This window comes from Prionailurus bengalensis, chromosome B2 (genome assembly GCF_016509475.1).
Source record: "Prionailurus bengalensis isolate Pbe53 chromosome B2, Fcat_Pben_1.1_paternal_pri, whole genome shotgun sequence".
NCBI lineage: Eukaryota > Metazoa > Chordata > Mammalia > Carnivora > Felidae > Prionailurus > Prionailurus bengalensis.
Genome location: NC_057349.1, coordinates 67,898,037 through 67,913,883, shown reverse-complemented (window position 1 = coordinate 67,913,883; position 15,847 = coordinate 67,898,037). Strand labels below are relative to the sequence as shown.

The 15,847-nt window shown below is 34.6% G+C and overlaps 1 protein-coding gene across 12 annotated transcripts in view; it reads right to left on the bottom strand.

Annotated features, from left to right (window-relative positions):
• SENP6 (SUMO specific peptidase 6) overlaps positions 1 to 15,847 on the bottom strand; it is a 117,421-nt gene that overhangs the window by 77,311 nt on the left and 24,263 nt on the right. For 11 of the 12 annotated variants that reach the window (XM_043591845.1, XM_043591844.1, XM_043591846.1 and 8 more), the window contains exons 3-5: positions 14,615 to 14,675; positions 5,657 to 5,799; positions 4,486 to 4,590 (exon numbers count right to left, since the gene is read on the bottom strand). In XM_043591845.1, the coding sequence (XP_043447780.1) occupies positions 4,486 to 4,590; positions 5,657 to 5,799; positions 14,615 to 14,675 (309 nt within the window). Of the gene's footprint in view, positions 1 to 4,485; positions 4,591 to 5,656; positions 5,800 to 13,448; positions 13,476 to 14,614; positions 14,676 to 15,847 lie in introns of those variants that run through there. The other variant, XM_043591850.1, reaches the window with a different exon arrangement.

Sequence of the window (15,847 nt, the reverse complement as noted above, 5' to 3'; positions counted from 1 at the left end):
CAGATAAGTAAATTTTTAAGTTTTTGTTAATATAGAAAATTTATATCTAAACATATTTAAGAAAAAAGGATGTACAAAGATATGAAAGATTCTTGGGAGAGCTTTATTTAACCATCAACCAATTGATGATAGGTTATTTTAGAGTAGTTATATTGTCTTCAAAGAACAATAAAATTTCCTGAAAGTTATAAATTTTTAGTGGTTCCAATTCTGTTATCAGGTGTGATAATTAGCTTCTGAATAAGAAAAAAAATTTTTTTAAGGTTGGAACTTTTTGCATAAAAGCCATAGATTAAATACAGCAGCATATGGTTTTAGACACAAGTAAAGGCCTTGGATTTAAAATCATGGCCTCCAATCAAAAATACAATTTATAACAGGTCCACCCTTCTCCACATTCAAGGAAAACCTAAAAAGCTATCAATATCAATTACTCAATTTTACTATTTAGAGTAAGATTCATAACCTAGAATTATTTATTATAAAATGAACAAAATATTCAAAACTGTAAGCAAAACATAGTTTACAAACTCCCCAAGTCCCCATATAAACTCCCACATTCCAATAATGTGGAACAAACAAGTAAAACATCAATCATAGTAAATTAAGGGGAAAAAATAGTAATGTGGGTTTATACAAACAACACTGAAAAGACCTATTTTTTTTTAATTTCAATAGTAAAGAATTATAAGCTTACATGAATACCATATTTGAAATTTTATCTCTACCATTAAAAAAAATAGGATGATCTCTATAAAATAAATTTATGTTAGAAAAATAACAAAAAACTGAGGGAATATTACTACACCCCTATTAAAGTAAATAAAATATAAACATGAAACTTTAAGTCCAGCTTATCTTATATATTTATTTCTTCTGGAGCTTCAGGAAAACTAAAATGAAAACTGAAAGTTAGGCATTAATACCTAATATAGCCATTTCTAGCTCTACATTGTTGTGCCCAAGAAGTGAGAAGAGTTTAGTAGTCTATCGTTTTTGTTTTATAAACTCACCTGTATAGAGTAAAGGAAATAAGTAGAAGACAGAGTAGCAGTAGAAACAGGTTTGGTTCTTTCCGATAAACCAAGGGAGTTAGGAAGAAAACAAAAAACAAAACAAAAAAATATACATATGCCCATGCTCACTTCTCTTATCCTTGAAGAAAATGCATTTACTATGATAAGATATTTAATTTATAAGTCACTGTACTTCTATAAAATTCCTCAATATGTGTTTATTATCAAGTCCTGCACTGGAGGAGCATATATATTAGAAAAAAAAAAAGAAAAAAAAGTTTTTAAAAAATGGATAGGGAAGCCATTATTAGTAATGTAGGACTTTGTAAAAATGTCAACTTACATTCTTGTTGGACTATTTCACTCTTGAACTAGTGCTGTACTAGTGTTCTTAAAATTTTTTAAAAAGGAAGGAAAAAAGAGAGACTGATTGATTCTGGTATCCATGACCTGATTTAAGACTTCAAAAATTCTTTCAAAGTGGTGCTTTTCATTAATAATTAAATCTTGCTTATTCCAGGAGCCCATTTTCCCATTTATGGATTATATATGCTTTTGTAGACATTCATTTTCCCCTATGGTCCTTACAAGTCTTTTCACCTATCCTTAATAAAAAAACAAAAACAAAAACAAGTGAAAATGTAAATAAAACATAAACCAGTAAATGTTTTCTTTTAGCAAGTCTCACTGAAGTTAGGGGTGGAGATGGTATAGAGTTATATAGACCTTTTAATTTCTGCATTTCATTTTTCCATACTAAGACTACCCTCCTTCATCACTATTAGTATACAAACAACCTCTTTTAAATATGACTTATATTAACATTTGTAGTAGCAGTAAGAAAATAGAATAAAATCCTAATGTTCGCCCAAAGAGTAGTTCTAATAGTAGTAATCTAATCAGATATTTTAACAATCTTCATTTATTCCCTTTGGATTAAAAAGGTGTGATGTACTTGTTCCCATATCTTACTAAACAACTGCAAATTATTCAAAATGCAGGTATGATTTACTTTAAAAGACAAATTATACCACTCTCCCCAAGAGGACTGTGTGTATGAATTACCAGCTTATGGCATTTCCTTTAATTTCAAATTAAGAGTTGAGAAAATAGGAAAAATTAGGAGAAACTGTAAAAGCCAGTAAAAACCAGGGTGCTCACCTCATCTGAAGCATGACAACTGTGCCAACACTATACCAGTTAAAACCAAAAGTTTCGTGGTAACCGTTTTGGTGAAAGCTTTCTTCATGCCTTTGGAGATGTGGTTCCTACTGCATGGAGTCTTTTCTAATGAGTACACTCAAAAGCTTCTTTGGGGGCACCTGGGGGGGCTCAGTTGGTTGAGTGCCTGACTCTTGATTTTGGCTCAGGTCATGATCCCAGGGTGTGTGAGATTAAGCCCTGCATCCGCTGGCTCTGTGCTGACAGCACAAAGCCTGATTGGGATTCTCTCTCTCTGCCCCTCCTCCGCATGCTCTCTCTTTCAAAATAAATAAATAAACATTAAAAAAAAAAAAAGCTTCTTTAATACTTCCTTTGTGAATTCTTCACTGCCTCCTTCTCTGTAAATAGCACTATGCAAACTGTGTCTACTACACTGCACTTACCATGTAATCATTTGTTTACTTGTCTTTCTGTCCTCTACCCTAATCAAAGTTGAGTTGGAAGGCAGGGACTTTGTTATATTCACCTCTGACTATTCTGTACCTCATCTATGTCTAGTATGTAACATAAAATCACTCAATGATTTTGAAGGAAGAAAATTGGAAAAACTCCCAGTGACCTGTTTTTGAATGTCAAAATCTTTTTAACGACAATCACACTTTAGTAAGTATAAGAAATGTTTATTCTGTAAATAAGAGACAAACATAAATACAATCTGCCCTGCTGACATGACTTTTCAGTTTTCCTTACTGCCCCTAGTTGTAAGAACAAGTTATTTTCATTCTGGATTGTTTCTCTAAATATAAACTAATTCAGGTTTGTTTGTTTTTAAAGAAACAATATTTTACTAGTAAATGCCATTTCCTATTAACAGAATCTAGCCTTTTATGCAAATGAACAATAATACATATGCAAGGTATAATAGGTGCCAAGACCTAGAATAAAACAAAACACAAACCAATTTCCAGACTGAAATCAGTTTTTTAACATTAACAATGATGAAAGGAGGTATGGAGAAACTAGGTCACACTGCAAATAACTCCAAACTAAAAAATAAGTTCAAAAGCAACAATAATTTTGGTTGCAGAATATATCACTTAATTATAAATTATAGATGAGTATTTCAACATGGACCACATTTCAGAAAAAAGACAAATCTTTGTCAGCAATGGATTCTATCAGTGTGATCAGTGTGTGAAAATAGTGTGTCTCTCCTTTTTGCCTCTCTACTAATTACTCTCCTTTTATTATTTATTCTCATGTTTGTGCCACATGTTGGCTAGAGAGCTTGATTTGTGTACTTTACAGTAAGATAAGACAAGTTTTTGGTATGTGCAGTAATTTCTCTTTTGGTCTTTTTAGTTGTATTTCTCAAATATGTGAAAACTATGATAAAATAATACATTTAAGCAAAAGATTTTATTATCTGAAAGTATGAGAAAGATTTAAGGTTTTTAGGCTGAAAATCTATTATGCTATAGCCAATCTATCTATGTACATAGCAAACATAGCAAGGGTTTCTAAGAGTCAGGACACATTTTATGAATGAGCAATAATCTCGACTGACATTTTTAAAAAATGAAGAACATATGTACCAAATCTTCAAATTTTACTATTCATAAAAACATTTTACACAACTATTCATAAGGCAAAAATTTAGATTATTTATTTTATTGTTGAAGCCTAAGAATTTCTTAGTCAGTTGAAATGGACCCAGAACTGAAATTGAACTGAAATTTCATAACCATTCAAAAAACGGTTATGAAAAACCTCCAAAGCATTTAAAACACCAAGCTTTCCCCACTGTTACTTTCATTATTTCAAGGTTTAAGTATTACTTTCATGATCAATGAGAACATCCAAATCTACTAAAACTATTAAAACACAAAATTTTCCCAATTAAAGCTAATAATGTGATTTGTTTTGAAACTATGAAATCCAATAAATCTTAAAATGAGCTAATAACTAGTTTTACTTATCAGAGCAAACCTAACACCTGAAGATTTCTTGTCAAATGTTGTACAGTCAATGTTGTAAAATCAGATTAATTTAACTGGAATATAATGTAATAGAAAGGTTTTTACTTATGTCTCTATTCGCAGAATGTGATTTGTTCAAAAGCAGATATAAAATAAAATTCTTAGGACATGAATTATTTCAGAGACATGAATATCTTGTTACAGACAACAGAAACACAGTAAAATTCCCCAAAGTAAAAAAGTTGGTTAAAGGAAAAACAAAAAAAAAAAAACAGTGAAGAAGTATGGGTATGTATATACTAAACAAAGGCAATTAGAATCCTTACCTTTGGGCTGCTGTTTTTACTAGTGACGTCTGTACATTAGCATGTTGAAAACGTCTACCATGAACTACAGTTCCAGAACATATTGATGCATTTTGTACATTTTCACTGCAGATGCAAAAAACAAAGAATAATTTGAACAGAGGAAAAATTACATACACACATGCAAAATAAATTCTTTCAAATCTGAACACACATACACAAAAAGCTCCACACTAAAATATGTATTTTTACAGATCAATCCAATGACCATGTTAAATTGTCCACCAAGAGTTTTCCACTTTCTGAATTTGTCTCTGAAATGTTTCTAATACAATTCATGAAAGAAGATAAAACAGTAGAAGAACACTAGAACAGAAATCAGGAATCCAAATGAATGTTCTGTATTGTAAGATATCCTATAAATTAACTCAGATATATTTTTTCTTATTCTGTTAGGAACTATACATAAAAAAAGCTTTTAAACTGTATTACAAAGATTTCTTATATGTCAAAATAAAAATCAAATGTACTAACTGTAAAAAAAAGAAAAAGAAAAAAAAAAAAAAGTCAGGAGTCCCAAATTCTACTTCTGATTCTGCCATTGACTTAGCCATTCTGCCATTACTTACCCTTCATGTACCACAGTTTTCTATCTAGAAGTTGACAAAACTGAAATTGAAACAGTGCTTTTCAATCCTATTTCTGGGAGGTATAACAGCATAATCAATCATATCAGTAAAAGTGGTTCACTAGGACAACCCCTAAGGATTATAACTAGAAAAGGAAGAGGAAAAAGAAATTAAAAAAAAAAAAAAAAAAAAAAAAAAAGGAAAAGAAAAAAATCCCTTTTGAGATAATCCTGATTAAGTGTCCCCTAAAGGAGACATGACCCTTCTACCCTCCAGTGCCTTCTACTTCTAGTATTATGACCAAGATTTTACTAACTATATGAGAGGAAGCTCATCTAATGAAATCTCACTCTACTGGAAATTTTCTTGCAATATTTTTATTCAGAACCAAAAAAATCACTGCAGTCAACCATAATCCCGAATTCAAAGCAAAGAATTCACGCCCTGGTACAACTTTACCTCTTGGCACTGCTAAAAAGGTGAAAGTATAGGCTGGGTCAATTGGCCACAAAGGCAGCTAATTTTTGGTGTCAAACCCTTTATCTTTTCTGAAATGACTATACCTCAATTTCTTATTGTTGCTCAACATGTTAAGTCCAATTGGGTTGCCTTTCAAAGGTTTTAAACTGTCAGCCTTGTTTCGTCTCGCACATGTCTTCCAGGGGTCACCAGAACTGGTAGAAACAATTTCAGATTGACGATTTAACTGTAAAAAGATCCATAAATGTTAAAGAGTCAATAAACACAATATGGTTGTTTGAAAACTCACTTATTAAAAAAGCTGTAAAAATAGTACCAGCTGTTGGAGATGGGAGAGAAGGATGACAGTGTTATGAATTTAAGAATAATTCAACTGTAACACTTTTTTTTCCTAAAGAGAACACAAATTTGTAGGACCAGGGGTGTTCATATTATTTTCTCTTCATTTAAGTGTCTCCAAAGGTCTTTAAGATAATTAGAAGAGAAAAACAGAAGACATGAAGGGTAGACTATCTTCAAACAGAGCTTTACTGAGAGTAAAGAAAAATATTTCCCCTGCTACTGCTATTTGTAGGACAAGTACAGCCAAATGTGTTAATAAGTCATCATTTCAGGTTACACAAGGACTTTGGCCTTAGCATCAAAGTTTCTATACAAACACAGAAACTGAAATGTCTTGATACTTTCATTGTTGCCAGTGATAATATATAGCATATCAACAATAACTTTCGGGAGATTACAGTGTGACAACAGGATGGCCCATTCCTTGGAAGATTCTTTTAAACAAAGAAACCTACTCTTACTACATTCATCACATCAGACATTTAAAAGCTACTTTCAGACTCATTAAGACAAAGGTCCACAGTTCTTAGTGATAATTTACCCAAAAACAACACTTTCAAAATCCTTATTTATTTTTATTTTTTTTATTTTAATGTTTATTTTTGAGACACAGAGAGAGAGAGAGAGCGCGCGCGCACAAGTGGGAGAGGGGCAGAGAGAGAAGCAGACACTGAATCCGAAGCATGCTCCAGGCCCCAAGCTGTCAGCAAAGACCCCAACGCACGGCTCGAGCCCACAGACCATAATAAGATCATGACCTGAGCCAAAAGTCAGGACGCCCAACCACTGAGCCACCCAGGCACCCCTCTTATTTACTTTATTTTTGAATCAGTGGCCTAATATTTTATTTTCCACTCATATACAAGAAAATACAATTGTAAGAAGAGAGGAACTTGGCTTTTATTCCACAATTGATCTCCATAGAAACCTAACATTTCCCTAAAAAAATCTCTCACAAAAAAGTCCTCCTGAGTACAGAGTTCATTTTGCCAACACTATTCTTATTTTTAGGCAAATCTACATTACAAAACCCCAACAAGATCTATTTTTGACACACTGCTTATCACTTTCTCCTCCTTGAGACATTTTGTTACTTCCTAATCTTTTACAGCCATGTGCTTCAGACTCTTCCATTTCTGGCAATGGCATATTAAGTAATGCAGATCAATTTCCTTCCATTATCTGAAAACAACTAGAAAAAAACCTGGACAAAATGCAAACTAAAAAAATGTATGTTTGAGACAGCTGAGGACTCCGAAGGCAGTGAAGAATTAAGAACTAAGATCAGGAACAAGAAACACAAGAGGCCTGAGCCCAGATTTGTATTTTCCCCTGATGCATCTATTGATTCCAGAAGATGCAACTGAGAGGCTAAGTCGGAACTTCCAACAGAGAGCTAGAGAAACAAAAAGCAGGGATGCACATCTACCATATGTGACTGGCCTCATAAACCTTCAAAATTTGGATCAGAATGATAGGCTATGAATAATAGCCTTCATAAACCTGAAATCCAGCTTCTAATCATCTCAACCTTCAGTTCAATTAAGGAAGTTCCAAATGTTTAATGTAAATCAGAATTACTTGCATAATTAATTACAGAATTAAATTGCTGTGTCCAACCTTTTACAGTTTATTCTTATTCATTAGGTCTAGGGTGGGCCTAGGAATCTGTATTTCTAGCAAGTCCCCAAGTGATGCTGATACCACATTTGGAGAACCACTGGATTAAGGTGATCTGAGACTGAGATTGCTAATGCTCCTAGTAACAAGCCAGAAGTAAATATATTTCTCTTCCAAAAAGATAATTTTCTAGGCCTCCAACTACCTCCATGATTTTTCATATGCAATTAACATTCATAGCAGACTCAAAGAAATTAGACACATGATCAAATCAAGAGAAACAATTAAAAAACGGGAAAAAAACCCCACAGGGGATAAAGATAATGGGATTATCACCCTCTCATTTCTGTTAGAAGAAGAATACAATCTCTTTTGCATTTGGTGAATAGCATTATTGTGGAACGATAACAATTTAGGAATCAAACAGACTTGTCTCTTTCTAGCTGGGTAACCTTCCTTATAGTCATAGGGTTATTTCATGCATTAACAAAAATATACACAAACTGCCTATCCCTGCAATGGGCAGATGGGTAGGAATTCAGTTATCAACAGTTCCCACTCAATTAGAAATACAGGTATCCTCTCTTAGCCTAACAACTGGTCATTAAGATGCATTCATCTGAGGAAAATTAGGCCTATCTAGTCATTGTGACCTAGCCCTTTCCCCATGTTATTCTGAAAAAATGCCTTAAGTCAATGAATGGTTCTCAAAGTGTGGCCGCTGGACCAGCAGAACCAGCATCATTTGCAAACACTTAAAATGCAAATTATCAGGCCCCACTCCAGATCTCCTAAATCAGAAACTCTGGAAGTGGGGTCCAGCAATATTTTTATCAAACCTTCCAGGTGATTCTGACGAACACTAACACTGGAGGGTCAATGCTCTGGGTGATTTTGATATATATAGCCTGTTAAGAATCTCAGAAGCAAAAAGTTTCCATTAACGAATGATCATATAAAGGCACCCGGATGGCTCAGTCAGTTAAGAATCTGACTCTTGGTTTCGCTCATGTCATGATCTCACGGTTTCTTGAATTCAAGCTCCATGTCGGGCTCCGTGCTAACAGTGCAGAGCCTTCTTGGGATTCTGTTCTCCCTCTCTCTGCCCCTCCCCCACCTGCGCTATCTCCCTCTCAAAACAAATAAATTAAAAAAAAATTTTTTTTAATGTTTATTTTTTGAGATAGAGACAGAAGTGCAAGTAGGGGAGGGGTAGAGAGAGAGAGAGAAACACAGAATCTGAAACAGGCTCCAGGCTCTGAGCTGTCAGCCCAGAGCCCGATGATGGGGCTTGAACTCACAAACCATGAGATCATGACCTATGTAATGGGACGCTTAACTGGCTGAGCCACTCAGGCGCCCCTCAAAATAAGTAAATTCTAAAAAAACTTAAAAAAAAAAAAAAGGGCTTATCATACAATTTCATTCTATCTAGGCAATTACAAAAGCTAATATTTAGTGAATACTTACTATGAATAGGCATTATGTTAGTTACTTTATATTCAATCTCCATATTTTATACATTTCAGTAGTTCTTCAGATTGGGATTCAGCAACCACACCTAAAACAGGTCAATTACTTGCTGCTGTTGAGTGATAGGATTAATTTCCCACTTCAATTCTCTCCTTAACAAAATCTCTCCACCACATGTCATTTAAACTCTATTGACATTCTATCCTTGTGCTATGAAGATCAGTGAGCTGAAAAAGCAAAGTAACCTGTCCAAACTAGTTAAATGGCTTTAAACATTTAAAGACCAGTCTGATTCCAAAGTCTATGTGCTCCCATACTATACTGCATGAGAAATTTTTATAATGCTGTTTATAATGCTGTAGAAATATAAATAATGATGCTTAACAAGAAAAAAGCAGAAACAAACTGTGTTATTCCAGAAAGGACTCACCATTGGAATACCAACTATTCTAGAGATACCAAAGAGGAACTGCACTAAATATTCCTTTATATAAATGTAGAAAGTTCATCTTTCCTTTTAAGAATTGTTTAAGCCAAGGGGCACCTGGGTGGCTCAATCAGTTAAGCGTCCAACTTCAGCTCAGATCTCGCGGTTCATGGGTTCAAGCCCCACATCGGGCTCTGTGCTGACAGCTCAGAGCCTGGAGCCTACTTTGGATTCTGTGTCTCCCTCTCACTCTGCCCCTCTCCCACTTGTGCTCTGTCTTTCTCTGCCTCTCAAAAAAAAAAGCGTAATAAAAAAAATAAATAAAAAAAATAAAATTCAAGATGATATATTCAATCTGGATGTTCCTAAAAATTTTAATTTTTCTTCCCCTCTGCCCCTCTGTTTAATAGCCTAACACAGTTTTCTAGCTAATGCAAGCATAAGATCAGGAGAACTGTAGACAGAAGGATTAGCACAAAACAATCGTGATTACAAAACCAACTTTAAATATAGGCATTAGCCACTGGTGTAAGACTCACTGGAGCCATGCACTATATAGGGTTACATAGCCTCACAATTCTCACAACCATCCTATAAAATGGACAATTATTAGCAGGTCTAGAATCTGATACTCTGATGAACTACTCTAATACTTTACTCATCCAAAAAAAGCTGTTTCTCTCAACTGAGTATCAATCCACATGGAAAACCTTTACACAGTACAAACAATAGGACAGGGATCAGCAAACCTTTTTTGTAATTTTTTTTTTAATGTTTATTTATTTTTGAGAGAGAGACAGAGAGTGAGCAGGAGAGGGACAGAGAGAGACGGAGACACAGAATCCGAAGTAGGCTCCAGGCTCTGAGCTGTCAGCACAGAGCCCAATGCAGGGCTCAAACCCACGAACCATGAGATCATGACCTGAGCCGAAGTCCAATGCTTAACTAACTGAGCTACCCAGGCGCTCCAGCAAATCTTTTTTGTAAAGGGTCACATAGCAAGTATTTCAGACTTGGTGGGTCAACAGTCTCTGCTGAAACTACTCAACTCTGTACAAAAAATTCAAATCTGTGTTATAGCATGAAAGCAGTAATAGATAATACATAAACAAATAAGCACAGCTGTTTTCCAATAAAATTTTATCTATAAACACAAATTTAAATTTCACATAATATTTGCATGTAATAAAACAGTATTCTTTTGACTTTGGGGGAAATCATTTAAAAATGGTTCTTAGGCCATAGATTGTAGGCCAAATTGGCCTGTAAGCCTTAGTTTGCCAATTCTGTATTATATATTCATCAAGCAACAAATGAGCATAGTCAGTTACTAGAATTTAAGCTCCACAGGAAAAAGAAACTTGACTACTTTGTTCACTAGCATCTGGAACACTGTGATCAATACATATTTGTTGCATGTGGGACTATGAAATGTGCAAAAATTATCAACATATGGTTATCATCCACCCGAACTTATCACACATCAAATAAATCAATTTAAGGAAAAAATAAGTATTCAAGAAATATAGCACGTAAGAATTTCAGATAAGAAGATAACCTAAAAGAATCTATTAAATGATTACACATTTATAACGTACATTACAGGGGTTTTTGGGTGGCTCAGTTGGTTAAGCATCTAACTACTGATTTTCGTTTATGCCACGATCTCATGGTTTGTGAGATTGAGCACTGCATCATTGCGGAGCCTACTTAGGATTCTTTCTCCTCTCTCTCTGCCCCTTCTCCCACTCGTACTCCCTCTCTCTCAAAATAAATAAATGTTTTAAAAAAGTTCATTAAAGGGGTGCCTGGGTGGCTCAGTCAGTTGAGCGTCAGACTTCCACCCAGGTCATGATCTCGCGGTATGTGAGTTCGAGCCCTGTGTCGATAGCACAGAGCCAGGTGCCTGCTTTAGATTCTGTGTCTTCTTCTCTCTCTGTGCCTCTCCTTCTCCGCTCATATTCTGTTTGTCTCTCAAAAATAAATAAACATTAAAAAAATTGTTTAAAGAAAAAAAACACACCACATAAACTGAAAACCAATGTCACAGAAGTTAGTAACTGAAAACACCTTTTATTTTTCCCTGCAAAGTTTACTATATTTCTGTCCACCTAAAGAACCCCTAAACAGTAGCACTCTAAGCAATCCAGATGTCAAAATAAAAGCTAGAGGGGCACTTGGGTGGCTCAGTCAGTTAAGCGTTCGACTTCGGCTCAGATCATGATCTGTGGTTCCTGAGTTCAAGCCCTATGTCAGGCTCTGTGCTGATAGCTCAGAGCCTGGAGTCTGATTCGGATTCTGTGTCTCCCTCTCTCTCTGCCCCTCTCCTGCTCACACTCCATCTCTCTCTCTCTCTGAAAAATAAACATTAAATAACATTTTTAATAAAAAAAAAAAGCTAGGGAAAACTGCAATGTGAAAAAAACCTCATAGTTTTTCATTGTAACTTCATAAAGAAAAATTTTAGAGTACTAAGAGAAAATCTTCAAATTCTATAAATTCCCTTAATTACAACAAAATAGAGATGTTGTAGGAGAAAAAAACCCCACAAAGATGGAGGGAAAGTAAGTTTAAAAGCCCCTATAATACTATTCAACTGTAAATACAAGAAATCTATGAAGAGGGTACCATGTCAAAATAGTAAAAATTCAACTTTGACCACACATTTCCCAAGATTACAAGAAAATAGGAACTTTCATATGTTATTAGTGGGAATGGCAAATGCTAACTCCTATGAATGAGGCATTTGGTAATAACTAGCAAAATTACATATATATTTACCCTCTGAAACAGCAACTGCAATTCTAGGAATCTATCCCAAAAGTATACTGTAAAGATATGAAAAGATATAAGCATAAGGCTTTACTTATTTATTTTAAAGCATAAGGCTTTATTAAAGCACTACTTATAGTAACAAAAGACTAGGAAACACCTCTGCTCATCACTAGGCAATCAACTAAATATCTACTGTTTATCCACTCACGGGAATACTATGTAACAATAAAAGAGATGATACAGAGGTTTTTTTTAAAAATGTTTTATTAATTTTTGCTAGAGGGCGTGAGCCGGGGAGGGGCAGAGAGAGAGGGAGAGAAGATTAGAAGTGGGCTCTGCACTGACAGCAGTGAACCCAAGGCAGGGCTTGAACAGACGAACCCGTGAGATCATGACCTGAATCAGATGCCCAACTGACTGAGCCACCTAGGTGCCCCAAGAGATGATAAAGATCTCTAAATACTTTGCAGACTATACTGTTAAGCAAAACAATCGAAGTATCAAATAGTGTGGGCAGTTTCTCCAAGAAAGGATGTATATTCTATTAAAAAAGTGAAGAGGGGTGCCTGGGTGGCTCAGTCGGTTGAGCGTCCGACTTCAGCTCAGGCCATGATCCCATGGTTTGTGGGTTCGAGCCCTGCATTGGGCTCTGTGCTGACAGCTCAGAACCTGGAGCCTGCTTCGGATTCCGTGTCTCCCTTTCTCTTTGCCCCTCCCCTACTCACGCTCTGTCTCTCTGTCTCTCTCTCAAAAAATGAATAAATGTTAAAAAAAAAAAAAAAAAGGAAGGAAGAAAATTAAAATGAAAGGCTAAACCATGTAATTTAAAAATTTTTTTTTCCAACGTTTATTTATTTTTGGGACAGAAAGAGACAGAGCATGAACGGGGGTGGGGCAGAGAGAGAGGGAGACACAGAATCGGAAACAGGCTCCAGGCTCTGAGCCATCAGCCCAGAGCCTGACGCGGGGCTCGAACTCACAGGACCGCGAGATCGTGACCTGGCTGAAGTCGGATGCTTAACCGACTGCACCACCCAGGCGCCCCGTAAACCATGTAATTTTTAAAAAAGGTTAGCTATTAGTGAAAGAGAAAAGGATAGAGGAAATCAGAACAAAACCTAGACTTCTCTGAATAAAACTTCTTTTATAGATAGGACTTTCAAATCACAAAAATGTTTTTTGTATAATTATAAAACAAACTCATTTTAATTGATTAAAAAAAAAAGTAGTAGGGGCACCTGGCTGGCTCAGTCGGAGCTGCATGTAACTCTTGATCTCGGGGTTATGGGTTCAAGTCCCAGGTTGGGTGTAAAGATTACTTAACACAAATAAACAAAAAAAAATTTTTTTTTTAAGTTCACTCAAAAAAAACAAAAACAAAAACAAAAACACACAACATAGTAATTTAAATACTCATTCCTAATAGGATATACCTGACGGTGCCACCAAACACCAACAAGCAAACAGAAGGGGAAAAAAAAAATTAATCATTTTATTAGTAATTATATTCGTATTGGTATTGTGAAACAATCTCGTAGGACAAAGCAAGTAAGTAATTAAGTTAACATCATTAGGAAAAAAGACACTAAACCCAAAAGCCATTAAAGGAAAAAAGATCAATATTTTGACAACATAAGAAAACTTTTTATCCAAGGCAATAATCGTCAAAAGCAAATGCAAAAGACTAGTCAAAAAAAATGGTTTAAACTATTAGCAGATAGTATCACAGCAACGGGCCAAATTCTCCAAAAGACTCTATTTCATCAATCTATGAAACCATTGTAAGACACGTATCATTGTAAATACAAACGTGCAAACAAATTTTTCTAAATGAACTATGTCATGCCATTATTATTATGCATCTAGATAGATCTCAGAGATGTCAAAAAGTGTTAGACTCAATATAGTAAGAATTCATATGAATCAATAATATTCTACAGACTAAATTAAAAAAATGGGCAAAGATATTAACTGACAGTTATCAAAAATGAAAAATAAATGGACTACACATATGAAAACACATTTAACCTTACTCATCATAAAAGAAATGCAAATTAAGACTATATTGAGAGATGCCTGGGTAGCTCAGTCAGTTAAGCGTCTGACTCTTGATTTCAGCTCAGGTCATGGTCTCATGATTTGTGAGATTAAGCCCCATCTGAGGCTGCACTGACAGCACAGAGCCTGCTTTGGGATTCATTCTCTCTCTCTCTCTCTCTCTCTCTCTCTCTCTCTCTCTGATTCTCTCTCCCTCTCCCCGCCTCCCCCACTCACTTTCTCTCTCTCTCAAAATAAACTTTAGAAATATATATATATATAAATCTTCTCTTGAAGTATTAGTTTTTAGTATACAACCTAAAAAAATTACCAAAAAAAAAAAAAAAATCAGAAAAGCAACACTTGCCTTTTTTCCTTTTGAGGTCTCAGAATCCTCATCTTCACCCACACTGAGTAGATTTGCCTCACTACACAGAAAACAAGGGGGAAAAAACCTTAAGTGACAATTACAACCCATACATTAATTCAGAAGTTTTATTCTCTTTGCTCACCTAATTCAGGGATCAGCAAATGTTTCCTATAAAGGGCCAGAGAGTAAACATGGTCTTTATACCAACTACTCTGCCATTTTGGTATGAAAGCAGCCACAGACCACAGGTGTGGCTGTGTTCCAATAAAACTATTAACAAAATCTAATGATGGGCCAGATTCAGCCAATGGGCCATCGTTTGTTGCCCTTGCTATAAATGAACATACAATTTTTGTTTTCCTAACTGTAGATTCCATTTACAGTCACTCATTTTTCCTTTCTGTCTTGGATTTAAAATTAGGGGAAAAGAACAGAGAAACAAAATAGAGAAAAAGCTGGTAAGAAAACCTTAGCTGATATAAAGAAAGTAATTCCAATGGTGTTACCACAGTAAAACAGTTACACCTTTGCAACTACTGGAAATATCAACACTTTAGAATCACTGGCCTGAGACTCTAAAAGATCAGACTGATATATCTATTTAATCTCAAAATATTAAAAAAGCTAAGCTCCTAAGGATCCTCTTATAATGATAAACCAAAGAGTATGATTCATAAATGAAATATACAGAACAAGTAATATAATCATGACAAATCTAACAAAGAAAGTCCAAATACATTCTTCTAAAGACAACTATTAACCTATTTTTAGTAAAATCTTAGTTATTTATAATAAAAATGTAAAATATTTGTTTCATTGCTGTTTATACACATCCCAACTTTTTTACTAGTAAAAATTCTCTTTTTTCCAAACATTTTACAAAAATATTTAAAAGGTGGTATACTTTCTACTCAATTTTGGATCTGATTCAAAATTTTCAAAATTACATAAGAAAAATATATTATTTATAGTGATAAAATATAATACTAATATTATATATAATTATAATAAAATACTTGTATTTTATTTATTATATAATAATAAAAGACAGGAGAGAAAGATGACCACAAAATACCAATTTTAGGTGAAAACCTTACCAGTTCGAAGTTCTCCTTCGAATAAAAGTTTACAGTCAGTTCAATATCTCATAGATGAAAACACATGAAAGTGGTAATGATGAATGGAGCTGTTGCCCAGACAGAAAAGTGAAGCACCTACAATATTTATCAG